This window comes from Bos grunniens, chromosome 18 (genome assembly GCF_055505025.1).
Source record: "Bos grunniens cultivar Pamir isolate PY7600 chromosome 18, Bosgru_T2T1.0, whole genome shotgun sequence".
Classification (NCBI taxonomy): Eukaryota; Metazoa; Chordata; class Mammalia; order Artiodactyla; family Bovidae; genus Bos; species Bos grunniens.
In genome coordinates this window covers 1,664,760-1,683,022 of record NC_141182.1, presented here as the reverse complement: position 1 = coordinate 1,683,022, position 18,263 = coordinate 1,664,760, and the positions used below count along the sequence as shown (strand labels likewise).

At 54.5% G+C, this 18,263-nt stretch overlaps 1 protein-coding gene across 18 annotated transcripts in view; it reads left to right on the top strand.

The window, feature by feature from the left end:
* The window catches only part of IL34 (interleukin 34), a 59,498-nt gene extending 42,571 nt beyond the window's left edge, over positions 1-16,927 (top strand). For 7 of the 18 annotated variants that reach the window (XM_086349787.1, XM_086349793.1, XM_086349797.1 and 4 more), the window contains 6 exons: positions 5,844-6,245; positions 11,608-11,741; positions 12,489-12,566; positions 12,828-12,989; positions 15,926-16,058; positions 16,288-16,927. In XM_086349787.1, coding sequence (XP_086205913.1) covers positions 6,218-6,245; positions 11,608-11,741; positions 12,489-12,566; positions 12,828-12,989; positions 15,926-16,058; positions 16,288-16,457 — 705 coding nt within the window. In that variant the 5' untranslated portion in view covers positions 5,844-6,217 and the 3' untranslated portion in view covers positions 16,458-16,927. Of the gene's footprint in view, positions 1-5,562; positions 5,760-5,843; positions 6,246-11,607; positions 11,742-12,488; positions 12,567-12,827; positions 12,990-15,925; positions 16,059-16,287 lie in introns of all 18 variants that reach the window. The other 11 variants (XM_086349801.1, XM_086349803.1, XM_086349800.1 and 8 more) reach the window with 5 other exon arrangements.
* The last annotated feature ends 1,336 nt before the right edge of the window (positions 16,928-18,263 follow it).

Here is an 18,263-nt window from a genome sequence, read left to right as displayed (position 1 = left end):
TATACTACCTATGGTTTCTTCTAGGAGTTTTATGGTTTCAGATCTTACATTCAAATCTTTAATCCATTTTGGGCTGACTTTTGTGAATGGTGTGAAATAGTAGTGTAGTTTCTCTCTCTCTCTTTTTTTTTTTTTGCATGTGGCTGTCCAGTTTTCCCAGCTCCATTTATTTATTTCTTTTAAAAAAAATTTATTTATTTGGCTGCGTTGGGTCTTAGTTGCAGGCACGTGGGATCTTTCATTGTGGCACTCAGGCTTAGTTGCCGCATGTGGGAGCTTAGTTCCCCGACCAGGGATCAAACCCGAGTCTCCTGCACTGCAGGAGATTCCTGACCACTGGATCACCAGGGAAGTCCCCTCAGCTCCATTTATTGAAGAGACTATCCTTTATTGTATGTTCTTTGCACCTTTGTAGTAAATTAACTGTGGGGTTTATACATGTGCATTTACTTGAACATGGATTCTGTGTTAGATGGTAAGCGACTGTGCGTGCATGATAAGTAGCTTCAGTTGTGTCTGACTCTTTGTCACCTGATGGACTGTAGCCCATCAGGCTCCTCTGTCCATGGGATTCTGCAGGCAAGAATATTGGAGTTGGTTGCATGCCCTCCTCCAGGGGATCTTCCTGACTCAGGGATCAGACCTGTGTCTCTCATGTCTCCAGCACTGGCAGCCAGGTTCTTTATCAGGAGCATCACCTGGGAAGCCCAGTATAAGAGATTACTGGTTTGGAAATGTGCAATAATAGTAGTTTTTTTTAATCTTAACATACTGGTAAAATGGCATGTCAGGGATTTGTTTTAAAATACTCTAGGGCAAAATTTAGAGGATGGGTGAAATGGGAATGACAGAGTATTGATAATTTTAGAAGCTGAATAATGGCTATATGGGGCTTCCCTGGTGGCTCAGTTGGTAAAGAAGCCTCCTGCAGTGCGGGAGGCCTGAGTTTGATTCCTGGGTTGGGAAGATCCCCTGGAGAAGGGAACGGCTACCCATTCCAGTATTCTGGCCTGGAGAATTCCATGGACAGAGGAGCCTGGCAGGCTACAGTCCATGGAGTCTCAAAGAGTCAGACATGACTGAGCGACTTTCACAATGGCTGTATGAGGGTCCATTATACTATTCTATTCTATCTTGTTTGGTTTGTTTAACAATGCTGTAATACTGTTTCAAAAACTACATCAAATATAGCACAGGGACAAAAGTATTGATTAGTACAGAATTCCAGAGATTCATCTTCCAATAGAAGATTCTGAGCTGGGCCCTAGGGCAGTGAAAGCACAGCCTTCTGGGTTCATTCAGAGGAGAGGAACCACGGGAACCACTCCCAGAAGACGCTTTGGATTTGACTTGATGGGGTTTTTACAGAACATTTGCAGAGATGATGCACTTCCAGACTTTATCAATTGTCTTTTGTTGTGTAACAAACTACCCCCAAGCTTAGTGGTTGAAATTAAACAAACACTGACTATTTCTCACGCTTCTGTGGGGTGGCTACTATTCTGGGCTGACTTGACTGGGGCCAAATGGACTAGTTTAGGATGGTCTCATTCAGATGCCTGGGGCCTCCTGTAGGAAGCTAACCTGTAATTGTTTACATGATGTGAGGCCCTCCCAGCAGCAAGAGAGGACAAGCCCGAAGCCCAGGCACATCCCACTGATCAGAGCAAGTCACATGGCCCAGCACAGACCAAAGCAGGTAGAAATAGAGCCTCCCTTGCAGATGGGACTTGTAGTTACTGAACGGAGAATGGGAGCCAAGGGGCCAGGCAGGGTCTGACTCAGCCCACATCTCTGGATGGCACTGACTACTCAGATGTGGCCAAGAGTGGATCCTGTGTAATTCATGCGCCCTGGTTCTAGAACCCTCACTCCATGGGTAGAGCAGAGGTGGTGGATGAAATATTATTCAGAAATATAAACCCTGGGCTAACAGAAGAAAATTATTCCTGTTTCTGCTTTTGTTTATCTTTTTTTTTCCCCCCGTGGCCTAAACTCAGTCATGTTTTTCTTCTTCCTCCTTAAATTGAGCATGTGTGACTCACTGCTCAGGACTGCTAGTTGCTGTGATGTCCCTCCCCACATTCTCAAAGGGCAAAGTGGCTTGATTCACAGGAGGAGGTGGGGCTGGGTATTAGTCTTGGGACAGCTCCCTGCGCCAGCCCTGTTTCTTCATATCTAGATGAGGGGGTTGCATGGCATGTCTCTGAGGCGCTTGTGGCCCTGCCCTGCCTACAGAGATGCGGCAGGTGGTCCAGTGCTCCATGCCCTGGGTCTTAGGTCAGGCCTGGCCTCTTTGGGAAGAAGGATGCTCTGTGTTGGTGTAATAGACCTGTTGCAAAAGTGGCCCTAATTCTTCACACGCACCCCCATTCATATCTTGTTCTGCTTTTAAATTGAAGTACAGTTGATTTACAATGTTGTGTTACTCTCGGGTACACAGCAAAGTGATTCAGTTACACATATGGGGAAGGGACAGACTACCCCCTCCAGGATTCTGGCCTGGAGGATTCCACGGACTGTAAGAGCCGGACGCGACCGAGCGCCTTTCACTCTCACCTGCTCATCTTCTCCTCTGTCTGAGGCACTGTCTGTTGACTTCCCCCCAGTGAGCGTGTGGCTACCTGTCACTGCCTCCCTCCCCTCCCCACACACACGCACCCTCCCCTGGCCCTTTGTCCTTCCACGATCCATAAGTCATGGTTCTGTTCAATTAGCATTCACTTTTGACTTGCTACTGTGACTTTGAAAATGCTGCTACTGCTAAGTCACTTCAGTCGTGTCCGACTCTGTGCGACCCCATAGACGGCAGCCCATCAGGCTCTCCCGTCCCTGGGATTCTCCAGGCAAGAACACTGGAGTGGGTTGCCATTTCCTTCTCCAACTTGAAAATGTTATTTGTTATTGAACTGTGTAAAATAATACTCCAGCTTTTGCTTTCTTGTCCAAGTTCTCTCTGCACCAGGTTCCACAGGACTGTTCTAAGCCCTACTCTTGCCTGGAAAATCCCATGGATGGAGGAGCCTGGTAGGCTGCAGTCCATGGGGTCGCTATGAGTCGGACACGACTGAGTGACTTTACTTTCACTTTTCACTTTCATGCATTGGAGAAGGAAATGGCAACCCACTCCAGTGTTCTTGCCTGGAGAATCCCAGGGACGGGGGAGCCTGATGGGCTGCCGTCTGTGGGGTCGCACAGAGTTGGACATGACTGAAGCGACTTAGCAGCAGCAGCAGCAGAGTGGGGCTGGGGAGGCAGAGGCGATTCTCAACTCCTCCCTGCCCTCTTCCTCACCAGAGAGAGGCAGACGGACAGACAGACACCCCTGAGCCTTCCCAGGGTTCAGCAAGGCTACTCTCTTAGGTCATTTCCTCCGTGCCTCCCTCCCCCTCCCAGAGAAGGGCCCGGCTTCTGTGTCATCAGGCAGCCCCCGCTTTGCGCCTTCCTTGGCTTCCACACATCTCTCCCATTCCCGTGGGTGGCACCCAGGGTCAGGGCTCTGTGGTGTGGCCTGAAGATGACCATGACCCCTTCTCTCACTTTCTCAGCTTCTCTGTACCAGTCTGGTGGTCCAGGGTGCATGGAAGAAGCCTTTCTGAGAGATATCTTAGTGAGGAGCTGGCCGGGAGAGTTTTGGGGCGTGGATGGGGTGCAGAGGCAGATTCTGGTGTGTGTGTAGGAGGTCCAGATCCGTGGATGTTCCGGTGGTGGGAGCAGGACAGGAGCAGGAAGCGCTGTCCAGGCCCCGGTGTACAGGACGCAGGGCTGAGGTATCTGAAGGGCTGCGGGACCGCCAGGTTACAGCGCGGGCCTGCAGAAATGGAAGTTCCATCCACACCAAAACCTGTCCACGTCAAAAACTGGAAACAAGCCAGCGGCCTTTCAACTGGTGAATAGAGTCTACACAATGGAGTACTACTCAGCAAGGAAAGGGAACAAATGACCAACACAGGCAGCATCCTGGCTAAACCCCAGAAGGCAGTCTGCTAAGGGAAAGGGCAGAAGACTGCACTCTACGATTGTATTTACAAGGTGTTCTGTAAACAAAACTGCTGGTTGAATGAGCAGGGGTGGTTCATTCCCACCCTGGGGCCAGGGCGGGAGGACTGGTTGACTGCAGGCTGGCAGGAGGGAACATTCTGGGTGGATGGAGGTGTTTTACATCTTGATTATTGTTGTGGCTATGTGGCTCTGTGCATTTGTCAAAATCCATAGAATTGTATGCTAGGAAAAGGTGAATTTTGCTATGGGTAGTTATTACCTCAGTAAACCTAAATAAAGCAAACACAATGACCACAAAAATTTTCAGCCAGGTCAGTGTTTGTGGTAATGCTGTAGCAGCAGGAAGGTTACCAGTGTGGGTCGCAGGAGGAGGAAGTTCAGGGGCGTTCTCACACAAGGGGTGAACAGATGCCTATGTTCTCTCGTGAGGCCCTGCCTGTCTGCTGGGAAGCTCCACGGGTGAGAGTCAGCCCATCCATCATTCTGTGGAGGAGCCATGGATGTCGCAATGGAGAAGACCCCCAGATCATACCTACTCTCCCCTCATGCCAACCACCTGTGGCCATTCCAGAGGGAGAGAGAAAGACAATGGAACAGAACTGAATCAGAGGCTGAATTTCAGAGCCGGCTCTGTCACTTGCCAACTCAGCGTCTTAGAGCCTCAGTTTCCTCATCTGCAAAATGGGTACAACAACCCATGCCTCACAGAGCCAGATGAGGGATAAATGATGGTGACTGTATGAAAGCGCCAAGCCCCATGCCCAGCTGGAACTCATTAGCCGGCTGTGGTTGAATTCCAGTTGCTCTTCTTACAAGCTGTGTGGCCTTGGACAAGTGTCTTAACCTTTCTGGGTTTGAGTTCCTCATTGATAAAATGAAGTTTTATGGCCCCAAAAGGTTGTTGTGAGGATTTAATGATTACAAAGGCCTTAGCTGTGGGCCTACCGGATAGTGAACACTCAGAAAAAGTCACAGCATTTTTATAATAGGGTTGCCAAATTTAGCAAATGAAGATACAGGATTCCCAGTTAATTTGGAATTTCAGATAAACAGTGAATATTTTTGTAGTATAAGTATGTCCCATGCAATATTTGGGATATACTTATACTAAAAAAAGTATTCATATGTGATGTGCTGTGCTTTAGTCTTTCAGCTGTGTCTGACTCTTTGCCACCTGATGGACTGTAGCCCGCCAGGCCCCTCTGTCCATGGGGCTTCTCCAGGCAAGAATACTGGAGTGGGTTGCCATGCCCTCCTCCTGGGGATCTTCCCAATCCAGTAATCAAACCAGGGTCTCCTGCATTGCAGGTGGATTCTTTACCAGTTGAGCTAACAGGGAAGCCCCATTCATGACATAATTATACTAAAAAAAAATTTGTGTCATTTATCTGAAATTCAAATTTAACTGGGTACTCCATACTTGGGGAGGCAGATTTGGAATGTGAGAATGGAACTAAGGCTGAAAGTGAGTAAAGTGGTGAATGATCTGCTTTAAAAAAAAAAAAAAAATCTCCCTGCAGTCCAAGTCATTCATCTAGTTTATCTATGATCTCCCCTCAGGAAGCTCTCTGGGTTTAACCCACACAGCCCATTCATTCCTTGGTCCTGCTTTGGTTTTGGCCCCGGGCTGTCTGCCTGTATCCTTTGAACTCGCCCCTGGACTGAGGCTGCCCTGTGGATGCCCTGTGGTCCTGCGTCTGAGCGGTGCACCTCTGGCCTTCCTGTGGGCCCAGCCGCCCGTGGCTGCTGCCTGCACGGTAGGCTCTGCGTGCCTGTGGCCGGGGGCTGAGTGGCAGCACCACGCTTACATAATCGGTTTTTCTCCTCCTTTCTCTTTCCAGAGCCAGGTTTCACACTGAGCAGCTGCAGACGGAGAAATCAGAGAAAGCACAAGCCAGCCACAGATTCCGAGGCCTGCAGCGGACTCTGTCCTCCCACTCTGAAGAAAGACCCCGAGGCAGCCGTCTCAGGCCAGGTCTTGCTGCCATGGGGCCCACGGCCGCCGCCCGCTGGCTGCCGCCTGCACTGTCAGGCAGATAAGGGGGAGCCCTGCCCGGGGCACCTGCGCCCCGCCCGGCCACTCCCCTGAGGCCAGCCCTTCCTCACTCCCGGCTCCCTCTGCTGACCGGGGCCATGCAGGCCCTCCTCTGGCCTCTGTGAGCAGACACACCTCTGGGGACACGCGTCAGTGCTCTGCAAGACCCAGCGCACCACCATGCCCCAGGGACTCGCCTGGCTGCGCTGTGAGTACCCAGCGGGGCTGGGGGGGTCCGTGGGGACTGCCCGGGGAGGCCTTGGCCCGCAGCCGGGCTCTGCTGTAACCACAGCAACCAGGGCATTCTTCCTGGGGAGAAGTTGAGATGCTTCCCAGCTTAATGGCAGGCACCCTCAGGGACTCCCACGCTGTCTGCCCTGTCTCCAGCTCAGATAGGCATGGTGGCTGTGAGCCTTGGAGTGAGTGGGCACAGTCAGTGGGTCATGGGGACAGGGCAGGCACTGGGGGTGGGAGGCAGGGTCTCACCTGCCCAGGCTCACTGGTGCTGGGAAGTACGGTGGAGAGATCTCTGGCTTCCCTCGGGGTGGCCAGTCCTGGGTGGGGGCTTATGAAATTGTTTGGGCCCCGAGACACATGAGAGGAGTGCAGGCTGTTCCCTCTGTCTCTCCCTCCGTAAAGAGCTACATCAAAAGGCAGGAAGAGAACAGTGTTGTTGGGAAAAAGAAAAATAGTTGAAATGAGGACAGAAAAGAAAAAGAATCTAGAAGCCTCTCGAGCCTGCTGGTGGGAGGCCAGACCAAGCTCCCTTCAGACTCCAGGATTCAATTTAATTGACTCAAATTCAACATATTTTTTCTGGTGCCACCCACGTGCCCACTGGAGAGGCACTGCCATGGTGACAAGGACCTGGGCTATCTTGTGCGTCTCTAATACCTGGCATGGAGTTAGGTGCTGGGAACCCTGTGCTGTTTACATGAGGTCTGGGGTCTGGTCCTCCGAGGGATGCGCTGAGGAGCTGGGTCCTCCCCGGCCCTTGCAGAGGGCACTGCAATGGGTCAGGATGTTCAGAATGGGTGGGAGGGCCCAGACTTGGTGTTCTGGAATTTTCCAAGTCGTGAGGGGCAGGGGGAACAGGAGAAACAGCAGAGCGAGGTGCCACTTGGAATGGTCTCAGAGGTGGGTGGGCCTGCATCCATAGTTCTGGGGAGGTGAGGACAGTGCTCCTTCCAGGGAGGGGGAACAGTGTGAGCAAACCTCAGCAGGGGGAGTGAGAGGCCAGGCTGGACATCAGTTTGGGCTCGGGTGGTTGAGGCCGTGGAAGCCAGGGTGAAGGGCAACTGACTGATGAGATAGCAGGGAGCCCTGGAGGATGCGTGGTCTGGGGTGGGGGCTGGGATTGGGAGTCCCTCTGCTTTGGGGAGAGTCTCTATTCCAGCCTTCCGGGCAGGAGGTGATGAAGGTCCCTTCTGAAGATGGAGGTGAAAATGAAGAGTCCTGGCAGATGGGCACGGTGCATGAGGCGGAGCGCAGGGGTGGCGGCCCGGCTGTGGTGGGGGGCTGCGGATCAGGAGCTCAGGAGGGACTGGGTGCTGGAGAAGTAGCAGCTGCCCCAAAGAATTGCCGCAAACTTGGCTAAACAGCAGAAATGCACTCTGTCACAGTTTGGGAGGTCAGAGGTCTGAAATCAAGCTGTCAGAGCTCTGCTCCTTCCGAAGGCTCTGGTGGAGGGTCCTTGCTGCCTCTTGCAGCCTCTGGCGGCTCCTGGTGTTCCTTGACTTGCGCCTGCATTGCCCCAGGCTGTCCTGCTCTGTGAGGCCACTCGAAGGGTCTTGCCCTACACGTCTCTGTGTCCTTTCCTCGTCCTAAAAGGACACAGTCATGGGCATTAGGGCCTACCCTAAATTCAGGATGAGTTCACCTGGAGATTCTTAACAACAGTTGCAGAGACCCTGCTCTTGGAAGGCAGATAGGCAGTGAGGCTGCGGCTCTGCTGTCCCTGCCTGCTCACCTGTGTGCTGCCCTGTTTTTCAGAGCTGAGGCAGCAGGAAAGGAGCTTAACATTGGAAATGGTAGTTGGGCTGCAGGGTTGGAGGAAGTCTAAATCTGGAAGAAGACAAGTCATCTGGGCAGGGTTTCCGGGGGCACCCACAGCTGCCAGTCTGGGAAGCATGGGGGCTCCGCAAGTCCCTGCTGCATGCCTCATTGCCAGGCCCTGAAGGCTCCAGACTGGGACTCGGATGAGGGCAGGGGTGTGCCACTTGGGGGTGGAGTGGGCAGCCAGAGGGTGCCAGCCACATTGGAAAGAAAATTCAGTGTGGACAGACACACTGATTGTGAAAGAAAAGACAGAAATTTGGATTTTTATGTGGCATCTCTGTGAACCAGAGTGTGGCCCCGAGGATACCAATCTGTGTCCTGTCACTTTCTGTCAAGCACAGTCGCCAGACCAGCAGCATCAGCTTGACTTCGGAATCTGTTAGAAATGTCGATTCTCTGCCCCCCCACCCCACCGCCTACCTGCTGAATCAGATACTGTGGGTGGGGCCTGGCACTCTGGGCCTTTACCAGCTTCTGCCGGAGAAGGCAATGGCACCCCACTCCAGTACTCTTGCCTGGAAAATCCCATGGACGGAGAAGCCTGGTGGGCTGCAGTCCATGGGGTCGCCAAGAGTCGGACACGACTGAGCGACTTCACTTTCACTTTTCACTTTCATGCATTGGAGAAGGAAATGGCAACCCACTTCAGTGTTCTTGCCTGGAGAATCCCAGGGACGGGGGAGCCTACTGGGCTGCCGTCTCTGGGGTCACACAGAGTCGGACACGACTGAAGCGACTTAGCAGCAGCAGCAGCGGCAGGAGACCCAGATGCCTGCTCCCAGTTCCCTAAAGTGCTGAGTAACATGACCTTGCTGGGGTTCAGAGCACTGAGCATCCACACACTGGGAGCTGCCTTGTCTGCTCAAGACAGTGAGTGAATTGGACAGATGGTGCTAGAGACAGAGGCTGGTTCAGGTGGGGGAGACCCTGGGGAGGGAAGGAGTCTTGGGCTTACAGTGGGAGAGGACGCCCAGGGCAGGGGCAATGTGTGGGCCAAAACCTCAAGGCAGGAGTGGTCTTGACAGGCAGGAGCGCCCAGCTGAGGGGGCAAATGATGTAGAGACAAGGTAGGGAGCAAGCGGAAACACTGGTTTGTCTGTTCCTTGGTCTAAATATTGGTTCAAGAACATGGAAAGGGAGAGAGAGACAGAAAGTGCCAGATGGATTGCAAATTTGCAAGTCTGTGGAAAGCGTGAGGTCAGGCTTCTACGACGGGAAGAGCTGGTGGGCTGCAGCCCATAAGGGGCATAGGCTTGAGCAGACCTGAGTTCCTGGACTGGCAGGGACACAGCATCGAGCAGGTGGAGGTGGGGGGTTGCGGGGGGCAGGGGGCTGGGGCGGACAGCGAGGCCCGCAGCTCAGGCCCAGGAGTGTGTAGGAACAGAAGGGTTCCCAAGTGCCAGGGAGGTGAGTGGGGAAAGTCCAGTCAGTAATTCCTGCTTACAACCAAGAGGTGACTCAGCCTGCCTGGCTAATTTGGGGGGAAAGAAAGAAAGAAAAGGAAAAAGCACTGCTTTTGACTATAACAATAATAGATAGTAATTGTAGAATAGACCCTACAACATATAAAGAACATAACAATATCCCACAGAGGTTTGGTGCATTTCTTTCTGTTGCATTTTTCTATGTACGCACACACACACATATATAGTTAACGAATTCAAGTAATGCTTTATATTCAACGTCATGCTTTTTAAACTTCACTCAGAGGTTAAAGCGGAGAAGGCAATGGCACCCCACTCCAGTACTCTTGCCTGGAAAATCCCATGGATGGAGGAGCCTGGTGGGCTGCAATCCATGGGGTCGCTAAGTAGTCGGACACGACTGAACGACTTCACTTTCACTTTTCACTTTCATGCACTGGAGAAGGAAATGGCAACCCACTCCAGTGTTCTTGCCTGGAGAATCCCAGGGACGGGGGAGCCTGGTGGGCTGCTGTCTGTGGGGTCACACAGAGTTGGACACGACTGAAGCGACTTAGCAGCAGCAGCAGCAGAGGTTAAAGCGTCTGCCTGCAATGCAGGAGACCTGGATTCAATCCCTGGGTCGGGAAGATCCCCTGGAGAAGGAAATGGCAACCCACTCCACTATTCTTGCCTGGAGAATCCCATGGGCAGAGGAGCCTGGTGGGCTATAGTCCATGGGGTCACAAAGAGTCAGACACGACTGAGCGACTTCACTTCACTTAAGCATATCAAAAGTATTTTTCTTGTCATGAAAGCATATCATAAGTATTCTTTAACAATGTGATTTTTATTGACTGCATTCATTATTAATGAACATCCAGGGTGCTTATAGATGTTCTCTATTATAAAATAATACTGCAGTGGAAGTCTATGTATCTCTCTTTTGTTTTCCTTCACATTTATTCCTAGAGATGAGTTTAATGGGTCAAAGTGTATGGACAGTTTTAAAGTTTAGTGGGTTGAAATGTGAACATTTTAAAGTCCATTAATAATAAGAACTGCCAAAGTGCTTTACAAGATGAGAGCATTTGCCTCACTACTTCACCAGCATTTTAATAATTTTGTTCTATTAAAATAAAGCAACAGCAACAACAACAAAAAAAACTCATTTTCTATTTGGTAGGTGAAACATGGATCTGATTGTTTTAGTGTGAATTTATTAATGAGGTTCATTTTCAGATATGTCCCTTGCATATCCATATTTTGTTCTTTCTGCTCTGATCCATTGAACTCTTGTTCTTATTTGTTGCAAATTCTCTCAGATATATTTTCTAAGTCTATTCAGTTATGCAGAAATCACAGTTTTTAAAGTCACAGTGACCCACAGTGGTGAAGGCAGGTAATGTTCGGATTGTTTGTATGGAAAGAGAAACAGCCTGAGTGAGGCTCAGTCAGCATCCTAGAAGGACCACACGGGAAGGACCGCTACACACCTGCCGGTACCAACACCTGAGAGGCATGTCAGAGTCAGACAGAGCAGGGAAGACAATGGCGCGGGTCGCCCTGGAGTCACTGGGAGAGTTCTGACTAGAACCCACAGTTCCAGAGTCTCTACGTGGAAAATGCAGCAAAAGGCTTTGAAAACTCCTTGGCTCCAGACAAGGGGCAGAGGTTGCCCTGGAAAGGAGGGTGCCTGCCCCCAGAGCAGGAGTAGGCAGGAGGCTGGAGACCAACCCCAGGGCGTAGATCTGGGGGCTCTGCCAGGCTGAGGTGGGACTGGCTGCGCTGGATGGCATGTGCTTGTCTGAGTTGCCCTGGAGCCCCGGCCCCAGGGAAAGGCTTCCCAGTGCTAGGACGGCCTCCTGGGGGCCCAGCGCCCCCACCCTGGCCTGTGAGGACATGTCCCCTCGTAAAGGGAGGCGCTAGCTCGCTCTGCACACAGCTGCGTGAAGGGAGGCGCGGGCTCGCTCTGCACACAGCTGCCTGAAGGGAGGCACGTGCTCATGGCACACAGCTGCGTGAAGGGAGGCGCGTGCTCACGGCACACCCTCAGGAGCGGTGTGAAGCAGCAGGTGCTCACGTGTTCTTGCTGGGTGCGGCCCGCAGATCTTGGGATCCTCCTCGGCATGGCCTTGGGAAATGAGGGCTTGGAGCCGTGGCCCTTGACCCGGAGCGACGAGTGCGCCATCACTGGATTCCTGCGGGACAAGCTGCAGTACCGGAACCGCCTTCAGTACATGGTACGCACGGGCCCTCGCCGTGTCCTCTGCCCGAGCCCGCCTGGCCCCCGGCCCCTCGCACACACCCTGGGCCCCGGCTGCACTGCCTGTCCCTGCTCCTGCCAGCCATCCGCAGACCCTCCCCGCCTCTCATCTGACCCTTGATCCCACCTCCACGTGGCCCTCTCCAGGGGGGAAGGGATTGCAGGAAACCTCGGGGGAATCCCAGACACGTATTATTAACAAGGGTGATAAGGACCTGGAAATTATAACGTTTGATTCTTTTATTAGGGTGAATCATGTGGCATGTGGCTCTATAGGTCTTTTTTTTTAACAGCTTTGAAGACATATTGACACATAATTCACATACCACACAATTTATGTACTTAAGTGTACATTCAGCGGTTTTTAGTGCATTCTCAAAGTTATGAAACCATCACTATGATAAGTTTCAGAGCAATCTTTTAAAGTTATCTTCCTCATCCCCCAAAGGAGATGGTTTTGCCAGAGTAGTAAGCCTCTCATCCTACATCTTGGCCTGAGACTAGGCCTGGTCAGGACCTATCCTTTCCTGTGTCCCGGAGGAAAGAGCTGTCTTTGTCCCAGCCGGTGGCCAAGCACATATTTTCTGTGGAGGAGTACTGCTATGACCTCTGCCATCAAGGGCCAGTCCTGGATTCTTCCCCTGCATCAGATTCCTCTGGGAGGCTGGGGGAATCTGAGCCGTTTGTGACTCTGACCTCATCCTTTGTTCTTATATCTTCCTAGAAACACTATTTCCCCATCAACTACAGGGTCAGTGTGCCTTATGAGGGGGTGCTCCGAACAGCCAACGTCACCAGGCTGGTGAGAATCCCCTCTTCTGGAGTGGGGAGCCCCCTGCCTCCTGGGACACCCTGGGCGCCCTGCCTGGGAAGCACCAGGAGGCTTTCCTGGCCCCTCAGGCAAGCCCACCCTTGGCTCAGGCCCAAGCTTGCCCCCCACCCCTGGGGGCTGCCGTGGTCTCCCCCCTGTGCAGGTCAAATCTGGGGGATGTTGGATCTGGGGGCGGGGGTAAGGGCCCGGAGGCCTCTTTCCCAGGCTTCAGTAGTTTCTCTGTTCCTGCAGCAGCGGGCCCAGGTAAGCCAGCAGGAGCTGCGGTATCTGTGGGTCCTGGTGAGTCTCAGTGCTACTGAGTGGGTGCAGGAGGTGCTGCTTGAGGGCCACCCGTCCTGGAAGTACCTGGAGGAGGTGCACACACTACTGCTGGACGTCAAGCAGGGCCTGGGGGTGAGCACTGCGGGGTGTGGGCGGGGGTGTGTGTGTGCATGTGTGTGCGCCTGTGGGTGAGGGCTGCGGGGGTGCGTGCGGGCGGGCGGGGCAGGGCGGGTGCATGTGCGTGCGTGTGTGTGTGTGTGTGTGTATGCCTTCGGGTGAGCGCTGCGGGGGTGTGGGCGGGCGTGTGTGTGTGCCTGCGGGGGTGCGGGCAGGCGGGGCTGGGCGCTTGCGTGTGTGTGTGTGTGTGTGTGTGCCTGCGGGTGAGCGCTGTGGGGGTGCGGGCTGGCGCGTGCGTGCGTGTGTGTGTGTGTGTGTGTGCCTGCAGGTGAGCATTGTGTGGGTGCGGCAGGCAGGGGGTGTGTGTGTGTGTGTGTGTGTGTGTGCCTATGTGTGTGCATGGCCAGAAGCGATCAAAGGAGGAGGTAAATGCGTGGAAAGTTCTGGCTTGTCCTGGAGGGTGTGGGAGAAGTGGGGGTCAGGGTGATTGGCTGGGCTTTGGGGGGCAAGTGATGCAACTGAGACCCTCTTAGGCTCTGCAAACCTGGGTGAGTCATTGACCCCACTCACTGTTTCCACATCTAAGGAACAAGGGAAAGGCAGAAGGATAAGTGGGTGGAGCACAGGGGCTTAGGGTGATGGAAATCTTCTGCGTGATGCTGTAATTGCACTTGTCAGAGCCCACTAATGTACAGCAGAAAGAGTGAACCCTAATATAAACAGGCTAGTTAATAACGATAATAACAGAGGTCCGTGACTGCTGCCTGTTCAGCAGTGTTGGTCTGAGGCCTGGGGTATATGTCTTCCAAAAAGCCTGAGGAGTAAGGTGACAAGACCACTGTGTTTGTGCAGGCCGTGTGTGTGCCGTGGGACCCCCTCCCCACACCCCCACTTGCCCTCCTTAGGACCCCGGTAAACACTTGCCAGGCCCCCAGCTGCTGCCCAGCAGGAACAGCCGACAGGGTGCCGACTGTGAGCTCCTGCCGACCCCAGGGTGCGGGGCCAGCGCCTGCTTTTGCAGCTGCCTGGAACTTTGTGGAGGCTCTGTTTTCCAGCAGAGGCCAGGAGGCTAGGCCGTGTCCTTGGTGGCTCTCTTGTGCCTGTGGGCAGGGTAGGTGGGGGCTGACCTGGGGAATGGACTGTGCTTCATTCTCAGTTTTCCTCGGGAGTGTCTCTGGCTCCTGGAGCTCCAGGGAGCTGCTCTGGGGGCTGGGAAGGAGACATGGGTAGGCTGAGGCCCTGCCCACCTGAGCTGTTCACGGTGAGCCAGCTTTTAATCTCTCCTTTCTCAGTGGTGGTGGCCGAGGGCCCCTCACAGGTGACCCGAGTCTCTGGGGCAGTGGGTCCTCCCAGGGTGAGGCCCTTGGCTCTCCTCTCACCCTCACTGCTCTCTCTAAGCCTTTGTATGTTAGCTTTCTGGGACTGCCGTCACAGATCACTACTAACTGACCACTTAAATCCGAGCCTGCGCCTCCCCTCTGCCAGTCGCTTGGGGCTTCCCAGGTGGCACTTCTGGTAAAGAACCTGACTACCAATGCAGGAGACATAAGAGACGTGGGTTTGATCCCTGAGTCAGGAAGATCCCCTAGAGGAGGGCATTGAAACCTACTCCAGTGTTCTTGCCTGCAGAATCCCATGGACAGAGATACTGGAGGGCTACAGTCCATGGGGTCGCACAGGGTCGGACGCCACTGAGGCAATTTAGCACACACAGTGGCTTAAAACAACAAAAATTATTGTCACGGTTCTGGAGAGCAGAAGTCTGAGATCATGGGGGCATCAGGGCCACGCTCCCCCAAAGGCTCCCAAGGATGCTCCTTCCCAGCTCTCCCAGCTTCTGGAGCTGGTGGTTCTGGTTCTGGGCTTGTGGCACGTCACTGCAGCCTCTGCCTGTCTTCACACAGCCTTTCCCTCTGTGTCCCATGTCCTTTTTCCTGTCTCCAGTCATTGGATTTAGGGCCCACCTAAACCCAGACTGATATAAACTGATATAAAGGTCATCTGGAGGTCCCTGACTTTACACCTGCAAAGACCCTGTTTCCTCACATTCACAGGCTCCAGGGATAAGGACTTGGTTCAGCTTCCCTTGTGGCTCAGTGGTAAAGAATCTGCCTTTAAAGCGGGAGACCCGGCTTCGACCCCTGGGTTGGGAAGGTCCCCTGGAGAAGGGTATGGCAACCCACTCCAGGATTCTTGCCTGGAGAATCCCATGGACAGAGGATACTGGCGGGCTACAATTCAAGGTGTTGCAAAGAGTTGGACGAGACTGAGCGACCAACACTTTTCACCTTTTCACAGCTTTTTTAGGGGGACGTGGGGCAGAGGAGCACACAACTCCACCCAGCACACATCACTCTGAGGAAGGGCCTTGCCCAGCTCAGGCCTCACAGCCCCCCTGCTCCGTGTCTGCTCCTGCGGCTCCGGGCCCTGCTCCATCCTGAGCACGGTGCCCGTGCCCCCCACACTGGGCCCCTTAGAGTAAGTGCAGTTCAGAGGAGCCCACCTGCTTGGAGCTGGAGACCCAGCCCTGTTGGCCTGCCTTGGCCTCACAATAAGACCGACCCTCCTGCGGGTCCTGCTTCGTCTTCCTGGAGTGGGTGTGGGTCTCTGCACCTGAAGGGGAGTGTCCCTGGGACGGGGACTCCTCATGCAGGGGCAGCCAGGCCTGCGCTGGAGCAGCGAGGATGCCCCCACCTCCTCCCGGTCTGGCCGCCCCCAGGAGGAAAAAGAGAAGTCTCTGTGTGTTGTGCTCGAGTGACGGGCATTGAGGGAGCCCCTCCCAGGAAAAATGGCGCCCACAGGAAGGAGAGAAGTTACTCTCGGGTGTTCTGGTCACCTCTTTCCAGGCAGGATGAGTTTGCCCACCCCGCCCTCACCCCCGCCAGCTCTCCTGGGATCTCTGCATGGGCTGAGGGTGGCATCTGTGGTCCTAAAGGTTTCCTCCCTTCCAGGGCGTGGAGGTCAGCCCCCAGGTGGAAGCAGTGTTGAACCTCCTGAGTGCACCAGGAAGCCTGAAGCTGGTGCGGCCCAAAGCGCTGCTGGACAACTGCTTCCGGGTCATGCAGCTGCTCTACTGCCCTTGCTGTGAGGAGCTCTGAGGGCCTGGGGCTGGGGCTGGGGTACCGCTGTCTGAGCCAGGTCACCGGGCAGAGCCGGGGCCCTCCTCAGCACGTCCTCTGCTCCCCAGGGCCACAGGCCATTTCTGAAAGCGGAGATGTACTTGGGTACACGGAGAGCTGTGCGACTCGGTTGGGGTGAGGGGCTGATGACCAGTCCTGCAGCCTCATTTGTGTGTCTGTGTGTGTCCCCGCAGGTAAAGAAAGCTCTGTGCTAAACTGGCAGGACTGTGAGGCACCTCAGCCTCAGCCTCGCAGCCCAGCCTCGGCACAGTGTGAGGCCGCCCAGCTGTACCCTCTGCCCCAGCCGCCCTCCACCTCCCTGCCCCGCGTCCTGGGACCCTCGGCTGGCCCCCCAACTCAGTGAAGCTGCTGAGGGCACAGGGCGAAGGCTTCCTGCCCGGAGGAGCCTAGGGTGACCTGGGGGGCAGCTGGAGGAGCCCCTGCAAGAGACGGACTGGGCCTGAGACTTCGGGTGGCAGTGGGGAGCGCCTCCTGGAGAGGAGGCCCCGCAGTTTTCCTTTGAGGGACACAGAGCCTGAGAAAGGCGCAGCTCCCCCTCTGTGGTCTCGCCTGGAGCGGCGGGGGCTGGGGCACCTGAAGGTCGTGAAGGCAGAGCCTCTGGCTGCTCCTGGCACTGCCTGGGCTGACCCCTTCCCTGAAGGCTGTGCCGACCTTCTCCTGAGTCAGGCGGTGGGAGCTGTACCAGGTGGGCGTGGGGGGAGCCCAACAAAGCAAGGCCGGGGAGGGGGCAGCAAAGCTGGGACAAGGGCATGGTAGCCAAATGCCACATCTTGCCATAGTTTATTTTTTCTATTAAACACCCGCTTTGTTTTGGTTTGCTTGCATCTTTGAGGGTGAACCTGGAGAAGGCTGCTTTCAACCTCCTGCCAAGTGCAGGAGGCAGGAACGGGGGGCGGGCTGGTCTGGCGCAGGAGCCTGGAGCTGAGGATTGAGTTGGAATGGTCAGGGCCTTCGCCAGGGTCCCGGAATGGGGGATATTTGAGGGGCTGAGTTCCTTCCAGCCCCGCCCCAGCCCATGAAGCCTCAGCAAGCCTGACAGAGCAGCGGTGTTGGGCTCATCTCCCACAGTGTGTCCTGGACACTGCCCTCTTCCCCCTCCAGCTGGCAGCTCCAAGACCACCCCCAGCAGGGACATAACTGAGGTGTTCAAACACATGGGTCCTGGCACGAGCCCCGGCCACTCCAGCCTGGCCCACACAGAACCCACTGCCCCTCGCCAGGTCTGGGACGGTGGGGGCGGGGCGCAGGCAGGGCGGGTGCTGGCTGCAGGCACTGGAGGAAGCCAGGAGACAGTGGTGTTAATTACAGTACAACTTTATTAATACTGGGATCTTCACAGTGCATTTGTTACTTGTAGCAGTGACTATTTAAATCAAGGGAAGGGTGGGCTGCGGGAGGTGGGTGGGGGGGGAAGGAAAGGATAATTTATCCAAAACAGACAGAAAGAAGAGAAACAATGGTTTAGATGGCATGGGGGCTGGGGGCGGGTGGCAGAGGGGAGACAAAGTGAGTGGGAACCAGAAGGGGAGGCCTAGGGAGGGGAAATAAATTAAAAAAAGGAACAAGTTAACAACAGCACCAGAAAAGTTACTTCAGTCAAAAGACGCTTTGAATAGAATATTTCTCTGTACAAAAAGAAAAAAATGAAACAAACGTAAAGAAGTTCCCCAAACCAAAGTTTGTGACATGGGATGGTTGGCTCGGATCCTGAAGGGGCGGGCCTACTTGGCGGTCACTAGAGGGATGAGGCGGTCAAGGGGGTGGAGGAGCTATGTACAGCCCTGGGGGTAGCCTGGAGGGGGGGCCCCCGCAGTCTAGGTGAGGGGTGCCTGTGCCATGCCCACCCCCTCCCCCCGGGTCCCTGAGGCCACACCCCTCCTCAGGGCAAGCTCTTCCTCATGGGGACCCGGGTACCCCGCCCCCCCCACTGCCCCTTACCCTGCTCACATCAGAAAACCTGCGTCTTAAACCAGCCGACCTGGGCAAACCCTGGCGGGGCGGGGGGCAGTGTACACTCTGCCCCCAAGCCTCCGAGTGCAGGCCATCTGCTCCCCCGGCCCTCCTCCAGGTGTGGTGAGCTCAGCTCAGTGAGGCTCCTTTCTCTGACCTAGCGACTTACAGGTACCGTCCTTCACCCACCTCTGGGGAG